The sequence below is a fragment of the Lycium barbarum genome, chromosome 11, assembly GCF_019175385.1.
Source record: "Lycium barbarum isolate Lr01 chromosome 11, ASM1917538v2, whole genome shotgun sequence".
Taxonomy (NCBI): Eukaryota; Viridiplantae; Streptophyta; class Magnoliopsida; order Solanales; family Solanaceae; genus Lycium; species Lycium barbarum.
The window spans coordinates 2825785-2843219 of NC_083347.1; the positions used below are offsets into that span (position 1 = coordinate 2825785).

The following is a 17435-nucleotide window of genomic DNA, read 5'->3' on the forward strand; positions in this document are numbered from 1 at the left end:
TTCCCAATGATTCATACACATAACGCAGACTATCCTGAAGTCCACAGACTGTTTTGTTTTAGGCAACATCACTTACATATAATGGAGGGGAAGAGGGTATTCATGGTAAAGAACAATTCGATATAAATTTTTGTGTTTTATAAATGTTGTGCATTTATGATTGATTGATTTAAGTGCAGACGCACGAATGAAAGTGTGGTTTTTGTATGTTGAAGTAGACGTTCTCAATTTTGATGCTTGGTCGGTTAGCCAGAATTGTGTTTTCTTTTGTGGGGTACATTTTGTATATTTATACTCCTCATGTATCAATTTATATGATAAAGTTTGAATAGTTATGGAATTTTAAAAAAACAGTTAGACTTTTGAAACTTGTGATCGTAAGCATGCTATAACATTTTTCTGTGTGGTTATAAGACTTCTGAAGCTTGTGGTCTTATTCATTTCATAACATTTTACGATAACAACATACTCAGTGAAATCCCACAATGTGGGGTTTGAGGAGGGTAAAGTATGCAGAGCTTACCTCTATCTTGGAAGGTCGAGAGGCTGTTTCCGAAAGATAAACATTTCATTGAAATATTGTGTGGTTATAAAAACTTTTCATTGAAAATAAATGAAAGTTTAAGTTGAATTGTTCTAAATTTAAAAAGTTATTATTTTCTTAATGGGACTAAATAAAAGGGAGAAATGATTTTTTTGGTCCTTTACAAATTCTTTTTAGTTTTATGAACTTTTTATTTTTATTTTTTTCACACGAGATTTTAAAAAATTACATAAGAGATCTGAAAAATATTTCCTTCTATTCAAATTGTATAGAGCACAAGAGATTTTATTTCCTCTGAATAAAATGTCATCACGTAAATTGAAAAAAGGAAGTATTTGTTATGAAATAAAAATTATAAAGTAAATACACCAAAACAAGTATATAGAGAGAGACTGATATATTATTCAACTTTTTTAACTGATATCCAAATGTATAAGTGAGCCTCCTCTTTATAGAAGGGAAAAGAGAACAGCTTGGTGGCCAAGCCAATCAGGGAAAGGCTTGGAGGCCACATTCCCTTAGTGGCCAAGCCACGTGATGGCCAAAAGACTTAATGGCCAAGTAAATTGTCCATCCCTTAGTGGCCAAGTCACGTGATGGCCAAAAGACTTAATGGCCAAGTAAATTGATGGACATCCATCAGAATTCACAATACTCCTCCTTGGATGTCCATTAATTAGATGATGTGCCTCGTTAAAACCTTATTAGGAAAACCCTGTGGGAAAAAGCCTCAATAAAGGAAAAAGAGTACACATATCTAGTAATACGCTTTGAGAGCTACCTCATTAAAAACCTTACCAAGAAAACCCAATGGGACAAAACCTTGGTTAAGGAAAAAAGAGTACAACACGTATTTCACTCCCCATGACGAAGACCAAAATTCAGATGTCGGAGTCTTCGCATTCCAATCTTGAATATCATCTTCTCAAGAGTTGAAGTTGGTAAAGATTTGGTGAACAAATCTGCAGGATTGTCACTTGAACGGATTTGTTGCACATCAATATTACCATTCTTCTGGAGATCATGTGTGAAGAATAACTTTGGTGAATGTGCTTCGTTCTATCTCCTTTTATGAAGCCTCCTTTTAATTGAGCTATGCATGCAATATTATCTTCATATAATACTGTGGGTATTTTTGTATCACACTTCAAGCCACATCTTTCTCTGATGAAATGTATCACTGATCTCAACCACACACATTCTCTACTTGCTTCATGAATAGTTATTATCTCGGCATGATTCGAAGATGTAGCAACAATGGACTGCTTTGTGGATCGCCATGATATAGCAGTACCTCCGCATGTAAACGTATAGCCTGTTTGATATCGAGCTTTTTGTGGATCAGATAAATAACCTGCATCTGCATAACTAACTAGATCTGTACTACCATTGTTAAACAGACCCATATCGCTAGTTCCTTTCACATATCACAATATATGCTTAACTCCGTTCCAATGTCTTCGTGTAGGAGAAGAGCTATATCTTGCTAGTAAATTAACAGAAAACGCTATGTCAGGTCTTGTAGCATTAGCAAGATACATAAGTGCACCTATTGCACTAAGATACGGTACTTCAGGACCAAGTAGCTCTTCGTTTTCTTCCTGAGGTCGGAACGGATCTTTGCTTACTTCAAATGAGCGAACAACCATAGGAGTACTTAAAGGATGTGCATTGTCCATGTAAAACTGTTTTAAAACTTTCTCAGTATAGGCAGATTGATGGATAAAGATCCTTTTTGCGAAATGTTCAATTTGCAGACCAAGACAGAGTTTTATCTTTCCAAGATCTTTCATCTCAAATTATTCCTTCAAATATTCAATCTCCTTTTGGAGCTCTTCTGGAGTTCCAATCAGGTTTATGTCATCAACATAAACAACAAGTATAATGAACTCTGATTTTGTTTTCTTAATAAAAACACATGGACAAATGGCATCATTTATATATCCTTCATTTATAAACTACTCACTTAGGCGATTATACCACATGCGCTCTGATTGTTTTAAACCATATAATGATCTTTGTAATCATATTGAATACATTTCCCGTGACTTTAAACCAAATGCTTCAGGCATTTTATATCCTTCAGGAATTTTCATATAAATTTCATTATCAAGTGAGCCATAAAGATAAGCTATAACCACATCCATCAGATGTATTTCAAGGGTTTCATATACAGCTAAACCGATGAGATATCGAAATGTTATAGCATCCATAACTGGTGAATACGTTTCTTCATAGTCGACGCCGAGTCTTTGAGAGAATCCTTGTGCAACAAGGCGTGCTTTGTATCGTACAATTTCATTTCTCTCATTTCTTTTCCGTACAAAGACCCATTTGTGGCCAACTGGTTTTACACCATTAGGCGTTTGGACTACAGGTCCAAAAACCTCACGCTTAGCAAGTGAATTCAATTCTGATGGAACTGCTTCTTGCCATTTTGGCCAATTATATCTTCATCGACATTCTTCGACAGATTGAGATTCCTGATCCTCACTGCATTTCATAATATTTAGTGCAACATTATATGCAAAAACACTATTCACCACAATTTTCGAACGATTCAAATTTACCTCATCACCAGTAGAACTTAATGACAGTTCTTTACTCACTGGAGTCTCGGGTTTGCTGTTTTCTTCAGGAATATCAGGATTAATCAGATCTTGAATCTCTTTATGAGATCCTTTCATAGTGTCATTCTGATCATTGTTTGTATTTCTTTTTCTAGGATTCTTATCCTTGGAGCCCAATGGCCTACCACGCTTCAGGCGTGGATGAGATTCAGAGGCTATGACACTAATAGATTGTCCCTTTGGAACATCAATTCGAATAGGCACATTCTCTGCAGGGATATGCGACTTAGTTATTCTTTTCAAATCAGTAAATTCATCTGGCATTTGATTTGCTATTTTCTGCAAGTGGATGATATTCTGGATCTCCTGCTCACATATAGGGGCACGTGGATCAAAATGAGATAGTAATGAAAATTTCCACACAATTTCTCTTTTGGTTTCTTCTTTTCTCTCTCCCCATAATTGTGGGAAATTTGTTTCATCAAATCGACAATCTGCAAATCGTGCAGTGAATAAATCTCCCGTTAATGGTTCAAGGCAGCGAATAATAGAGGGTGATTCAAACCCAACATATATTCCTAACCTTCTTTGGGGGCCCATCTTAGTGCGTTGTGGTGGTGCTACTGGCACATACACAGCACAACCAAAGATTCGGAGATGAGCAATATTTGGTTCATGACCAAATACTAATTGTGACGGGGAGTATTTATTATAATGAGTCGGTCTGAGACGAATAAGGGATGCTGCATGTAAGATAGCATGACCCCAAACAGTAGTAGGCAACCGTATTTTCATAAGTAATGGTCTTGCTATCAATTGCAAACGCTTAATAAATGACTCAGCAAGGCCATTTTGGGTATGAACATGAGCTACAGGATGTTCAACCTTTATCCCAACTAATAAACAATAATCATCAAAAGCTTGGGATGTAAATTCTCCAGCATTATCAAGACGTATAGCCTTTATAGGATAATCTGGGAACTGTGCCCTTAAGCGTATTATTTGTGCCAATAATTTCGCAAACGCCAGGTTGCGAGACGATATGAGGCACACATGAGACCATCTCGAAGATGCATCTATTAGAACCATAAAATATCTGAATGACCCACAAGATGGGTGAATAGGTCCACATATATCCCCATGTATACGCTTTAGAAAAGCAGGGGATTCAACGTCAACTTTCATTGGTGATGGCCTGGTTATCAATTTGCCCTGATGACAAGCGACACATGAAAATTCACTACTTTCAAGAATCTTCAGGTTCTTAAGTGGATGCCCATTTGAATTTTCAATAATTCGTCTCATCATTATTGATCCAGGATGACCCATTCGGTCATGCCAAAGCACAAAAGTTCCTGAATCGTTAAACTTCTGGTTTACGATTGAGTGCGCTTCAATTGTACTAATTTCTGCATAGTACAGGCCAGAAGACAAAGTTGGTAATTTCTCCAAAACATATTTCTGGCCGGAGACATTCTTTGTAATAATAAGATATTCATCATTTGTTTCATTTAATGTCTCGATGTGATACCCATTACGGCGGATATCTTTGAAACTCAACAAGTTTCTTGGGAATCTAGAAGAGAATAATGCATCTTCATAACAAGTTTCGTCCCCTTAGGTAGAAATATAGTAGCTCTTCCGGAGCCTTCAATTAATTTCGAATTTCCAGAAATTGTACTAACATTTCCCTTTTTCTTAAGCAAGTGAGAAAAGTATTTCTCATCTTGGAATATGGCATGCGTTGTTCCACTATCAATCACACAAATATCTTCATGATTGGTCACTGATCCAAATAATATTTGAGGATTTTCCATATATTCTTCAAAACGAAAGAATAGACAAAGTAAACATCGAAGTAGATATTATAATTAGATAAAGCATTACACACGCTTTATTACATATATTACTATTAAACAAAGCATTACACACACCTCATTTACATAACTATGGAAACATAACCACATTATCAAATACAAACGACATGTATGAAATATCTAAGTTATTACAGATCCATCACCGATCAGATGATCTATTTTCCCTTCAGGGTGTTCAAAGAAATCTGCCACATCTAGATGCATGAGTTCAACATTATCTTTAGAAATGAAATTTGCTTGGGCATTCTTTTCGGCCTTTTTGAGGGAGGCTTGATACAACTCAACTAGGTGTTTTGGCGTACGACAGGTACGTGACCAATGCCCCTTCCCTCCACATCGGAAGCATTTATTTTCTGAATTTTTCTTTTGCACAGCTTCATGCTTTTCCTCCTTCTTTTTACACTGCTGGTGATGAAGGGTATTATTTGGTGCAATACGAGAATCATGATTAAAATTCCTTCCTCGACCACAGCCATGACCACGACTGGGGCCACGACCTCTTCCACGCCTAAAATTGTGAAAGTTTGCCTCATTCACTTCAGGGAATGGAGCAGTATCAGTAGGTCGATTTTCATGATTTTTCATTAATAATTCGTTATGTTGTTCAGCAACTAAAAGATATGCAATGAGTTCACAATATTTCTTGAACCTCATTTCTCGGTATTGCTGCTGCAGGAGCATACTGGAGGCAGGAAAAGTGGAGAATGTTTTCTCCAGCATATCATGCTCAGTAACATTTTGACCACATAATTTTAACTGAGAAATAATTTTAAACATTACAGAATTATATGCCTTAATAGATTTAAAATCTTGTAGCCTTAAATGGAGCCAATCATAATTTGCTTGTGGTAGTATGACCATCTTCAGGTGATCATATCTATCTCTCAGATCATTCCACAGCGTAAGAGGATCTTTAACCGTGAGATATTTCATTTTCAAATTCTCATCAAGATGATGGCGGAGGAATATCATTGCCTTGGCACGGTCTTGGTCTGATGCCTCATTTTTATCTTTGACGGTGTCTGCCAGACCCATCGCATTAAGGTGAATCTCGGCATCAAGAATCCAAGACATATAGCTATTGCCGGATATATCTAAGGCTACAAATTCACGTTTAGTAAGATTTGCCATTAGTTAAGGGAAAAAGAAAGTCAATACCTTCGAGGCTTTTAAAGTATTTGCTTGAGATAACAGAGTCTCGTGTTGATAACGTGTTATGAAATAAAAACTATAAAGTAAATACACCAAAACAAGTATATAGAGAGAGACTGATATATTATTCAACTTTTTTTAACTGATATCCAAATGTATAAGTGAGCCTCCTATTTATAGAAGGGAAAAGAGAACAGCTTGGTGGCCAAGCCAATCAGGGAAAGGCTTGCGGGCCACGTTCCCTTAATGGCCAAGTAATTGATGGACATTCATCAGAACTCACAATAGTATTGTTAATTTGTGTGACTCGAACTCCTCTTCTTTAGCATCGGTCAAGAATTGCGGTAATTAAGTCAAACTTATTTCTACTACTTAGAAGAGGGAGTTTGGTCGTCCCTCTTCGTCGTCCGTTGATGGGCCCCATTAAAAAAAAAAAGAATTTGGGCCCTATATTAAAAAAATAATTGTGGATCCCATATATATTAAACAACAACTATTATTTAAAAAAAATTGTGGACCCCATATTAAATACCAACCAGTATTATAAAAAAAAAGTGAATCCCATATTAAAAAAACAAGCAATGTTAAAAAAAAAAAGTGGGCCCCATATTAAACACCATGCGTATTCGTAGCAAACACTAATATAATAAAGTATTAGATACGGAGCACAAATTACAATGTTATATCAATCGTGTTTTGAATATAGTACATATAAAAAAAAAAAAATTGAGCCCCATATTAAACAGGCCCATAAAAAAAATTATATAAAAAAAAAAATTATGGGCCCCATATATATTAAACAACAACTAATATTAAAAAAAATGTGGGCGCCCCATATTAAACACCATCCAGTATTAAAAAAAAAGGTGGAACCCACCACATCCAAACTCACGGGAAAAAAAAAAGTGAACCCCATATTAACAAAATCAAGTAATATTAAAAAAAAAAGTGAATCCCATATTAAAAAAACAAACAATGTTAAAAAAAATTGTGGGCCCCATATTAAATACCGTGCGTATTCATAGCAAACACTAATATAATAAAGTTTTAAATACGGAGCACAAACTACAATGTTATATTAATCGTGTTTTGAACATAATATCCCATATTGACAAAATCAAGCAATATATAAAAAAAAAAAATGAATCCCATATTAAAAAAATAAACAATGTCAAAAAAAAAAAAAGTGCAGATTTTGTATTCTTAGCAAACACTAATATAATAAAGTTTTAGATACGGAGCACAAATTACAATGTTATATCAATAGTGTTTTGAACATAGTATATATAAAAAAAAAAATAAAAAAAAATTGGGCCCCATATTAAACAGACCCATTAAAAAAAATTGTAAAAAAAAATTGTGGGCCCTATATATATTAAACAACAATTAATATTAAAAAAAAATGTGGGCCCCATATTAAACACCATCCAGTATTAAAAAAAAAAAAGTGGAACCCACCACATCCAAACTTACGGGAAAAAAAAAGTGAACCCCATATTAACAAAATCAAGCAATATTAAAAAAAATGAAATTGTGAGCCCCATATTAAACACCGTGCGTATTCGTAGCAAACACTAATATAATAAAGTTTTATATACGGAGCACAAATTACAATATTATATTAATCGTGTTTTGAACATAGTATCCCACATTGACAAAATCAAGCAATATATATATAAAAAAAAATGAATCCCACATTGTGGGCCCCATATTAAACAACATCCAGTATTAAAAAAAAAAGTGGAACCCACCACATCCAAACTCACGGGAAAAAAAAAGTGGATCCCATATTAACAAAATCAAGCAATATTGAAAAAAAAAAGTGAATCTCATATTTAAAAAACAAACAATGTTAAAAAAAATGTGGGCCCCATATTAAACACCATGCGTATTCGTAGCAAACACTAATATAATAAAGTTTTAAATACGGAGCACAAACTACAATGTTATGTTAATCTTGTTTTGAACATAGTATCCCATATTGACAAAATCAAGTTATTATGTTCACTAAATATACTTAAAATATTTATATTTTAAAATAAGATAGAATTTAATGCAAAAGACAACATGACAAATAAAATGAGTTAAACCGAGAATATTTATCAACAATTAAAAAATAGTATTTCTTCGTTTAGATAGAAAATCAATTTCTACAACAAGTCTTCTCTTTTAAAAAATATTAATAAATTTGCCGATTTTGTATTCATAGCAAACATTAATATAATAAAATTTTAGATACGGAGCACAAATTACAATGTTATATTAATCATATTTTAAACATAACATATACTCTCTCTCTATATATATATATATATAATCACTATTCAAAGACAACTACATACACATAGATGCACTATAATCTAAAGTGTTGGGCGCACGGGCATAGGCCGTCTAGTTACAGTAACTAATTCTTACTAGTTTTCACGTACAACTTTGCTGACTATCTTGCGCAGCAAATAAAAATGCTTCTAATTTATACTACACTTTTTTTTGTAAATCGGTCCCAAAAAGGACTGTATTTAATATAACAATTTAATTTTAAATTCTTCATTTTACTCTTATAGTCATACAAATAATTTAGAGTCATATAAACATATACTCCATCCGACTTAATTAATTGGCTTATTTTCCTTTTTTTAGCCTGTCTCAAAAGAAATGTCTTTTTTATATTTAGTAGTTTCGGCAAATCTAGGATCACAAGATTCAAAGAACTATATACACCTTTAATTCAAGATTACAAGAAAGTCTTTCTTTATTTCTTAAATTTCATGTCAAGTCAAACTAATACGCTTAAATTGAGACGAAGAGAATATGACTTATTTTAAATCACAAGCATAAAAATATTTATTTTATTTTTAAACTCTATGTCAGACGGAGGGCGTACCAAAATCACACCATTCGCATGAATAAACAAACTTGCACAATCAGCATGCGCTAGAAAAGACATTTGCTGCTTCCTGCTTCATTTCTCAAGATCCATAAATAGAAGTCACTAAAGGAGGTATACACGCGTTGCTTTTTTTTTTTTTTTTTTTTTTTTTTTTTTTTAAAGAAAAAAAACACACATTTTACAATCAAGGATATTTATGACCACGGTCCTTTTGCAAGTCTAATAACAGATCAAAGAAGCAAAAGGAGAAAATGAAAATCCAAGAAATGTCATCAACTTATATTCGTTTCTCTATAATTCCTTCTCTTTGTTACTGCTATTTCATATCTGCAAAAATCCCAAAAGGAATTCCAAGGCTAATTTCTCTTCTACCCATTATTTACATCTTCACAATTCTCCCACTTTATTATTCATCTCCATTTATTATAGGATGCACCACTTTCTCCATTACTTGGCTTTCCAATTTTAAACTCCTCCTCTTTGCTTTTGGTCAGGGCCCACTTTGCAAAAATGGATCAACAAAAATGTTATCTCTTCCAATTTTCATTTCAATAGCTGCCCTTCCTCTTAGAATGAAACAAAAGAATTTCACACAAAAGGAAAAAATCCCATTAAATTTAGCTGGAAAACTTATTTTCTTTGCTGTAATCTTGGAGATTATTTTTCATCACAAAAGTGAAATTCATCAAAAAATGGTGTTAATTTGCTATTGTTTGATGATTTTTCTATTGATTGATATTTTAATTGCTTTTTTTAATTCTATTTTTAGAATATTTGTGGGGTTAGAGTCAGAGCCACCATCAAATGAACCATATTTATCAACTTCATTACAAGATTTTTGGGCACGAAGATGGAACCTCACGGTAACAAATACACTGCGTCTCACTGTATACAATCCTGTAAGGTTAGTGTTGTTTGAGGTGGTCGGTCAAGAGTGGGCCCAAGGTGTTGCCATTTTGGCAACTTTTGTTGTTTCTGGTTTAATGCATGAATTGATATTTTGTTATGTGACACGTGTGAGTCCCACGTGGGAAATGACGTCGTTCTTTGTGATTCATGGGATTTCTGTGATTGTGGAGACACGTGTGAAGAGATCTGTGAAGGACACGTGGCGGATTTCTGGGCTTGTTTCTGCGCCGTTGACGACTGGGTTTGTGATGGTTACTGCTTTTGGACTTTTTTTTCCACCGTTAATTAGGAATGGCGCTGATGAAATGGTACTTGAAGAATTTGGGTTTTGTGTTGACTTGATCAAAGACAAAATGTTTCAACTTGTGAGTCATTTTAGATAGAATGATTTTATTTTTTGTCCAATGAGAAATTGGTAATGTCTATTGACACTGGAAGTTTGATTGTGGCTAGTAGAGAACTTGTGTTGTGCATTTTGATTATTGCGTTTTTCACTTTTGGTATTATCATTATTGCATTGTTGTTACTTTTGTATTACTATTTGTTGTCTCTTTTGCTTAAGCTTTCTTACTATTATGATTTTGTTATTGTGCATGTTTTCATAATTGTTACGTTTCTCTTATAATTGTTACGTTTCTCTTTTACTTGAGCTGAGGGTCTATTGAAAATAGGGGATAAGGTCACAGGCGGATTCAGAATTTGAAGCTTGTGGGTTTCCAGCTAACAGTGTCTGTTGTTACTGGGTTCTCAGCTCAAATTTCGTATATATTTGAAGGGTTTCACATTATAAATACAAGGTTCGGATAAAAGTTGCGGGTTCCGGCGAACCCACACCTAATGGTGTGAATCCACCCCTGGATAAGGTTTGGGTACGCTCTACCCTCTCCATACTCTACTTATGGGATTACATGACTGGGTGTGTTGTTGTTGTTTTGTAAATTTCATATTTGATTCTTCTCATTAGAGGTGAATATAAAACTTTGAGTCTGTAGGTTCTGAATAGTAGAAAAGACATTTTATTAGGTTATGAAGAAATTAATATAACATAATGCCTCAGAACACTCCTAAACTTGACTGGTTCTATTTAGTCCACCAATGCAAAGTTTTGACCAAAACTAGTGTATCCTGCCAAACTGTAACTAGAACTATAGCTCGACTCCTCTTCTCATACATTAAGCATAATACTGTTGATCATTCCTTAAGCATAATACTGTTGATCATTCCGGGAGAAAAAGGGTCAGAATTCACCTAATAGAGTTATGTGCTTATAGTTTAATGAAATTTTTATCGTAAAACCATTGGAAATCTTCTATTGAGAAACTTATATTGCAACACTTTTCTAATTTGATTTTGTGGCACTCCAGAATCCATAAAGTGGCTATTTGGTAAATCAAGCGAACGAGCCAAACCTTCATTGGGTCCGTCCATTGCAGCCTAATTCCAGTAATTATGGCTGGGACTTGTAATTAGGCCCATATATAGTATTCAGTTTTAGCCCGAATTTTCCCCTTTGCTAAAAGAGCCTTGCAGCTCAGTCCATGTCCCTTCCTTTCCAACCCACCATCTCGTCTGTTTTTAAGCTTGTTTGTTTTTCTAGTCTTTTTTTCCCTTCTCCATCTATTTATCATTGTAAGGTTACTCCAGTTGTTTAATAATAATAATAATGGTAACACAAGAAAAAGTGCTTATAAATCCAATGAAATGCGAAAATGTAACCTAAATACTTCGATTTTCAAGCGAGTTAAGGTGTTGGGATGAGATCTCGTGACGGGATATCAAAATCATTTTTTTTGTGCGGGGTGCCCTTCAATTGCACTGGTCTTTAATTTTGTCCCTCAAATTGGTGATCTTTAATTTTTGTCCCATTTGGCCGAATACCCTGAGGTTCTGGGGTTCGAATCCCGATTCAATTAAAAACAAAAGATAATTTCGTAAAGCAGAGTTTTGTAGCAAAGTTAGGCTTGTTCAAGCCAAAGTTAGGCCATAAGGTAGAGTTTTGACATGCCTGAAGGCAAAACTCTACCTTAAGGCAGAGTTTGTTTGCCTTAAAACTCTGCTTCCAGTTTTGCATGCAAATTTTTGCCTTGCGAATCCAAACTCTACCTTCCGTTTTTTTTTTAACTTTTGACTGAACGGGAATTTGAACCCGAAACCAAGGAGTTCTAATGAAGGGTAAAAATTAAAGACCACCAATTTAATGGCACCCCAAAATAAGGGCATTCCCGCTAATTGCCCTATCAAAACAGTACAAGTATGGTGTTCATCAAGCTATTCGGCAATAAAAGATAGAGGAGCCATTTGCACTTTTAACCCTATTTTGTGGTGGTCTTTCATTTTTGCACTTCAAATGGGTTGGTCTTTAATTTTTATCCTTCAAAATTCCTTTAATTTTTATCCTTCAAAATTCAACTTATACCTGCGCATAAGTTATGCATCATAATACTACAAATTAGGCCAACGCCCTTAAAAAGCTTATGCCCCTCTAAATATAAGTTCTGACTTTGAAGGATATAAATTAAAAACAATCCATTTGAAGAACAAACCGTGCAAATGAAATGCAATTACTTTAGAGCCTTGCAGCTCACTCCAAGTCCCTTCCTTAATTCCTTTTCAACTCACAATCTTTTGTCTAATTTTATTTTTTAACGAATTGAGTGGTACATTTGAACATTTACCCTTTTTTTTTTTTTTTTTAGTGGTCTGGCACACCTTTATTAAAGAAGGAAAGAAAAAAATCCTCATATAAGTGTACCATATATAGAGGAAAGTGAGAGTGAGTAAAAAACAAAATATTTATTTTGTTGTAATCTAAAACCCTAAAAACAACAACACTCCCAACACAAACTCAATTTTCTTTGCCAGATATTTTCTTTTTTTTATCTCATTTTCGTGTAAACCAAAACACAGAGAAAACACAACAATGGCTATGTTAGGGCTTTCAAATCCAGCAGAATTAGCTTCTTCTTCTTCTTTTTTACCTTTTTACCATAGGCCTAACACTTCCTTCATTACTAAACAATGCTTATTCACTGGAGTTCGCCGGAAAAGTTTATTAAGGCCCCAAGGTTTGAGGATTTCGAGCTCATTTAGTCCAATGGATTCAGCTAAGATTAAAGTCATTGGTGTTGGTGGTGGTGGTAATAATGCCGTTAACCGTATGATTGGTAGTGGCTTACAGGTCTCTTTTATCTTTTTTCTTTATTTCCTTTTTGACCCTTTTATTTTACGTTTTTCTCATTTTGTTGCCTACAAAAAATTGGAACTTGCAGTAGTACCCATTTCTATTATTTCAAATTTTGTTGTTTTCTCGTGTCTTTGTGTGCTATTTCCATTATAAAAGGAATTGTCTTGGAATTTTTTTTTTTTTTTTTGGTTACTTGTTCATCTTGTATAAATAACCAAAAAAAAAAAAAAAAGAACCATTCTAAAATATTCTTTTTATTTTATTTAGTACAGCAACAACAATATACCTAGTGTAATGAGCTTAAATGAAGAAGTGAGGATTCATATAGCCAACCCGAACTTGTTTGGAACTGAAGTGTAGTTGTTGTTGTATTTGTTCATCTTGTATGTACCTGTTTAAGCCCATCGATTCGTATTCGCTAGCATTGAGACCCCAAAAGTATTTGAGGACAGAAATGGAAGTAAAAAAAAAAAGAAAAAAAGGGACTCTGTTTCACCAAAATTTTGGATTTCAATTTTAGTATAAGTAAACCATGTAGTATTGAGCAGTTTCTTCCTTATTGTTTTGCTCGTATTGTATACGAGTTGTGATTGTGAAAACTCTGATTTGGATGTTGTAGTTAGTTTTTGTAGGGAGTACTTTATATGAAGAAGATTTTTTTTATTTTATTTTTAAAATCAACCTTCAGAATGTGATTAGTTGCCGGTTCCAAAATTAATATAGCATTTCTGGCTTTTTTTTTAACTGGTTTTTGGAACTATTCTCACTTCGAGTTAGGCGTTAACTTGTTTTTGTACATAACTTGCTGCTGTTTTGTCTATTTTGCATCAATAGTGAATATCTCAATTTATAACGAAGAAACAACTTGCTGATGTTTTATAGGCTTTATTTATCCAGGCTTGTGCGAAAACAAGATTAGAGACTATGCTCTATGCTTTGTTCCTCCGTTTACTTTAGAACATAGGATCTCAATATCAATCGTGTTCCTTCATTTGACTTGAGATTTCCTTTTAGCCTAGCAACACAGTAGTTACATTTGGATTCTCTATAACTATCAAGTGGAAGGATTTTGGGCATTTTGTTGACTGCCTAATACTCTTGATATTCTTATCAATTTTTTTTAATCTTCCATATGATGGAATACAATGCCATCACCAGCTTGCATGTGTATATCCATGAAGAAAAGCTAGAAATCTTTTTTTTTTTTTTTGATAGGTGAGAAAAGCTAGAAATCTCCCTTACAAAAATAAAAGGAAAGCTAGAAATTTCGTTATTTGTTTTGATCTGGTCTCTATGAAATTTCCATCCCTTTGCCTTTTTATAATGAACATTAGTTGAGACGTCCATGTCATGATCCCATTCCTTCATTTCATATGACGAATCTAATGTTGCATGTCCAAAAATAGGGTGTTGACTTCTATGCTGTAAATACGGATGCTCAAGCACTGCTACAGTCTGCTGCCGAGCACCCACTTCAAATTGGAGAACTTCTGACTCGTGGGCTTGGTTAGCACACTTCTATCTCTCTATAAAGAAATTATCTTTCAGACTCTTTATTGTAGCAGCTTTTCATTAATCACACATTGTAGTTTTTATATTTTCAATCTCAACCATGTTTAAATAACTTTGACGGAAGCTAACATCAAGAAAGTTATACTCTATCCTGACTTTTGAAAATGACCAAGTATTACTTTACCTATATGGCATCATGTGGAGTCACATGTTGTTCTAGATGTAGATGTTTTTTCTTTTGCTATTGATTTTGAGGCTTATGTTTAACGGTCTAACAGGGTCAACATCTTTATGCTTCTTGATACGCTAGTTAACTCTTTCTTTATTTGATGTAATGATTTGTTCAGTAAGTCGCTTCTGGAGATGCAGGTACTGGCGGCAATCCTTCTTTAGGGGAACAGGCAGCTGAGGAGTCAAAGGAAGCCATTGCAAATTCTCTAAAAGGTTCAGATATGGTGTTCATAACGGCAGGAATGGGTGGAGGTACAGGATCTGGTGCTGCTCCTGTTGTGGCTCAAATAGCAAAAGAAGCAGGTTATTTGACTGTGGGTGTTGTCACATATCCGTTCAGCTTTGAAGGACGTAAAAGATCCGTGCAGGCAGGTGCCCATTTTCAGCTCCTTGGAGAAATAGTGATTTACTTCTTTTTCCTGGACGTTTTGGGATTTTTTTCATTCTCCATCAATTAGAGAATGTTGAAGCATGTTAGAATATTCCAGCATACAAAAAAGAATGGATGATATCCAAGGTTTAGGAAAAAGTGCAAGAAATAAAGAAAAAGCAATTGGAAAGTTTTTTTTTTTTTTTTTTTTTTTTTGGCTTAATTAGCTGCATCACTGTCCAAAATGGAACCTCTTCCACTAAGAGGTGGAAACCTTTTAGGAACACATTTTCATTTCCATTGATTAGCAAAACATGCTTGATTGGAAGGGAGGGAAGTAAGGATGAAGGACGGGAACAAAGATAGTTTTGAGTTGTATGGTAACAAGTTTACGGTTGAACAGCTGAAGTGCTCTCAAAGGCAAAAGTGTTCATATGCCTAAGCCTGAACAAGATTCTGACTTCTCTAACTGACTGATTTTCTTTTCTGTGCCAAATGTCCTATGTTCCTTGTCATAAAAAAGATTTGTTGCATGGCAATGTTTTATTCTCCTGTCATCCTTAGTCTTTCATGTTTCTAATTTGAACTTATTGGCCGACAGGCTTTGGAAGCAATTGAAAAACTTCAGAAAAATGTTGACACTCTTATAGTAATTCCCAATGACCGTCTACTAGCTATTGCTGATGAGCAGACACCACTCCAAGATGCTTTTCTTCTTGCTGATGATGTGTTACGTCAAGGTGTCCAAGGCATATCTGATATAATTACCGTGAGTTCTTTTGTCGAAATCCAGTATCTCTTTCTTCTAATGCTACACTGGAATTCATGGTTGTATAATACAAATGTGTACTGTCATTGTACTGGTTTTAGTTACTTTACTAAATTGCCGGAACACACTTGCAAACACACACTGATGCAAAAAGAGGCCTATTTGTTTTCTAATCAACATTGCCTGTTTAGAGGCTGGACATGAAAATGCAAAAAGGTTCACGATAATGAACTGATTAATGTGGCATGCCATCCAATTGCTTCACTGTTTTAACGAATCTTCTATGATGGACTTTTTCTGTATTAAACATAATATTTGCAGAGGTTGTGTCTGTTTGATATCATGAAAGGCATCACAGAAGAGTTTTTGCATTAAAAAAGGATTGCTAATCTATTAATTTGCAATGTACCATGTTATAAGCATTATCGTAGTATGCATTATAAATCTAGATATGTAAAACGAACTGGTCCTTTTGTTTGCAGATACCTGGGCTTGTAAATGTGGATTTTGCCGATGTAAAAGCAGTGATGAAAGATTCTGGAACTGCAATGCTTGGAGTTGGAGTTTCATCAAGCAAGAACCGAGCTGAAGAAGCAGCCGAACAAGCAACTCTGGCCCCTCTAATTGGATCGTCGATTCAATCTGCAACCGGGGTGGTATATAACATTACAGGAGGAAAAGACATAACTTTGCAGGAAGTGAATAGGGTCTCCCAGGTGATGATGAGCCTTCTTTTCTTTCTTGCTTTCTTTCCTTTTTGTTCTCCATATGCCGAGAAGTAATAAAGCAGCCTTCAACTCTCTCTTTGGAAAATGACAACGATAGTTGTAATGTTGTCTTCTCACAGGTGGTCACCAGTCTGGCTGATCCATCTGCTAACATCATATTTGGTGCTGTTGTGGATGAGCGCTACAATGGCGAAATACACGTGACAATAATTGCAACTGGTTTCACCCAGTCGTTTCAGAAGACTCTTCTATCTGACCCACGAGGAGCAAAGCTAATTGAGAAGGGCACAGGAATCCAAGAAAGCATGGCATCAGCTGCTACCCTGAGATCATCAAACTCACCTTCGACAACATCACGAACACCTACTCGAAGGCTCTTCTTTTAGTTCCTTTATATTGTTATTTACGGCTTCATTTTTCTCTTTCTTTCTTTTTTTCCATTTTTTAGTTTCTTCCTTTGTATTTACATGTTTTGTTGAAGGGAACTGATTGTGTTTACATGTGGCTGTAGAGATAGTGATTATTTTTTATCAGATGCATTCTCACTCTGCTGTGCTCTTTTGTGACATGTCTGTTGAGCATGTTTTTGTGCATGTAAAATGTCGATACCAGTTGATGAATCCTCTCTGATGAACGTCAGGACTCGTAAAAGTAGCCACTTTGTTGGAAAAGTTTGCTCTCACCGCTTTAGTGGTTATG

The 17435-nt window shown here is 34.8% G+C and overlaps 2 protein-coding genes across 2 annotated transcripts; both read left to right on the forward strand.

Annotated features, from left to right (window-relative positions):
- The first annotated feature begins 9180 nt into the window (after positions 1-9180).
- On the forward strand, positions 9181-10525 carry LOC132616968 (acyl-CoA--sterol O-acyltransferase 1-like). The gene has a single exon (XM_060331783.1). It carries the CDS (start codon positions 9285-9287, stop codon positions 10323-10325), a length of 1041 nt encoding a protein of 346 aa, XP_060187766.1. The 5' UTR covers positions 9181-9284; the 3' UTR covers positions 10326-10525.
- A 2182-nt stretch (positions 10526-12707) lies between these two features.
- Positions 12708-17284, forward strand: LOC132616967 (cell division protein FtsZ homolog 1, chloroplastic). Its single transcript, XM_060331782.1, has 6 exons — positions 12708-13120; positions 14533-14632; positions 15008-15237; positions 15841-16008; positions 16491-16724; positions 16856-17284. The coding sequence occupies exons 1-6, from the start codon at positions 12863-12865 to the stop codon at positions 17120-17122; spliced, it is 1257 nt and encodes a 418-aa protein (XP_060187765.1). The 5' UTR covers positions 12708-12862; the 3' UTR covers positions 17123-17284.
- Positions 17285-17435: the final 151 nt, after the last annotated feature.

Coding starts and splice junctions, on each gene's coding strand:
- LOC132616967 (XM_060331782.1), top strand. CDS start 12,863: ATGGCTATGTTAGGGCTTTCAAATCCAGCAGAATTAGCTTCTTCTTCT. Junction 15,238..15,840: donor GACGTAAAAGATCCGTGCAG/GCAGGTGCCCAT, acceptor ATTGGCCGACAG/GCTTTGGAAGCAATTGAAAA. Junction 16,725..16,855: donor AAGTGAATAGGGTCTCCCAG/GTGATGATGAGC, acceptor GTCTTCTCACAG/GTGGTCACCAGTCTGGCTGA.
- LOC132616968 (XM_060331783.1), top strand. CDS start 9,285: ATGAAAATCCAAGAAATGTCATCAACTTATATTCGTTTCTCTATAATT.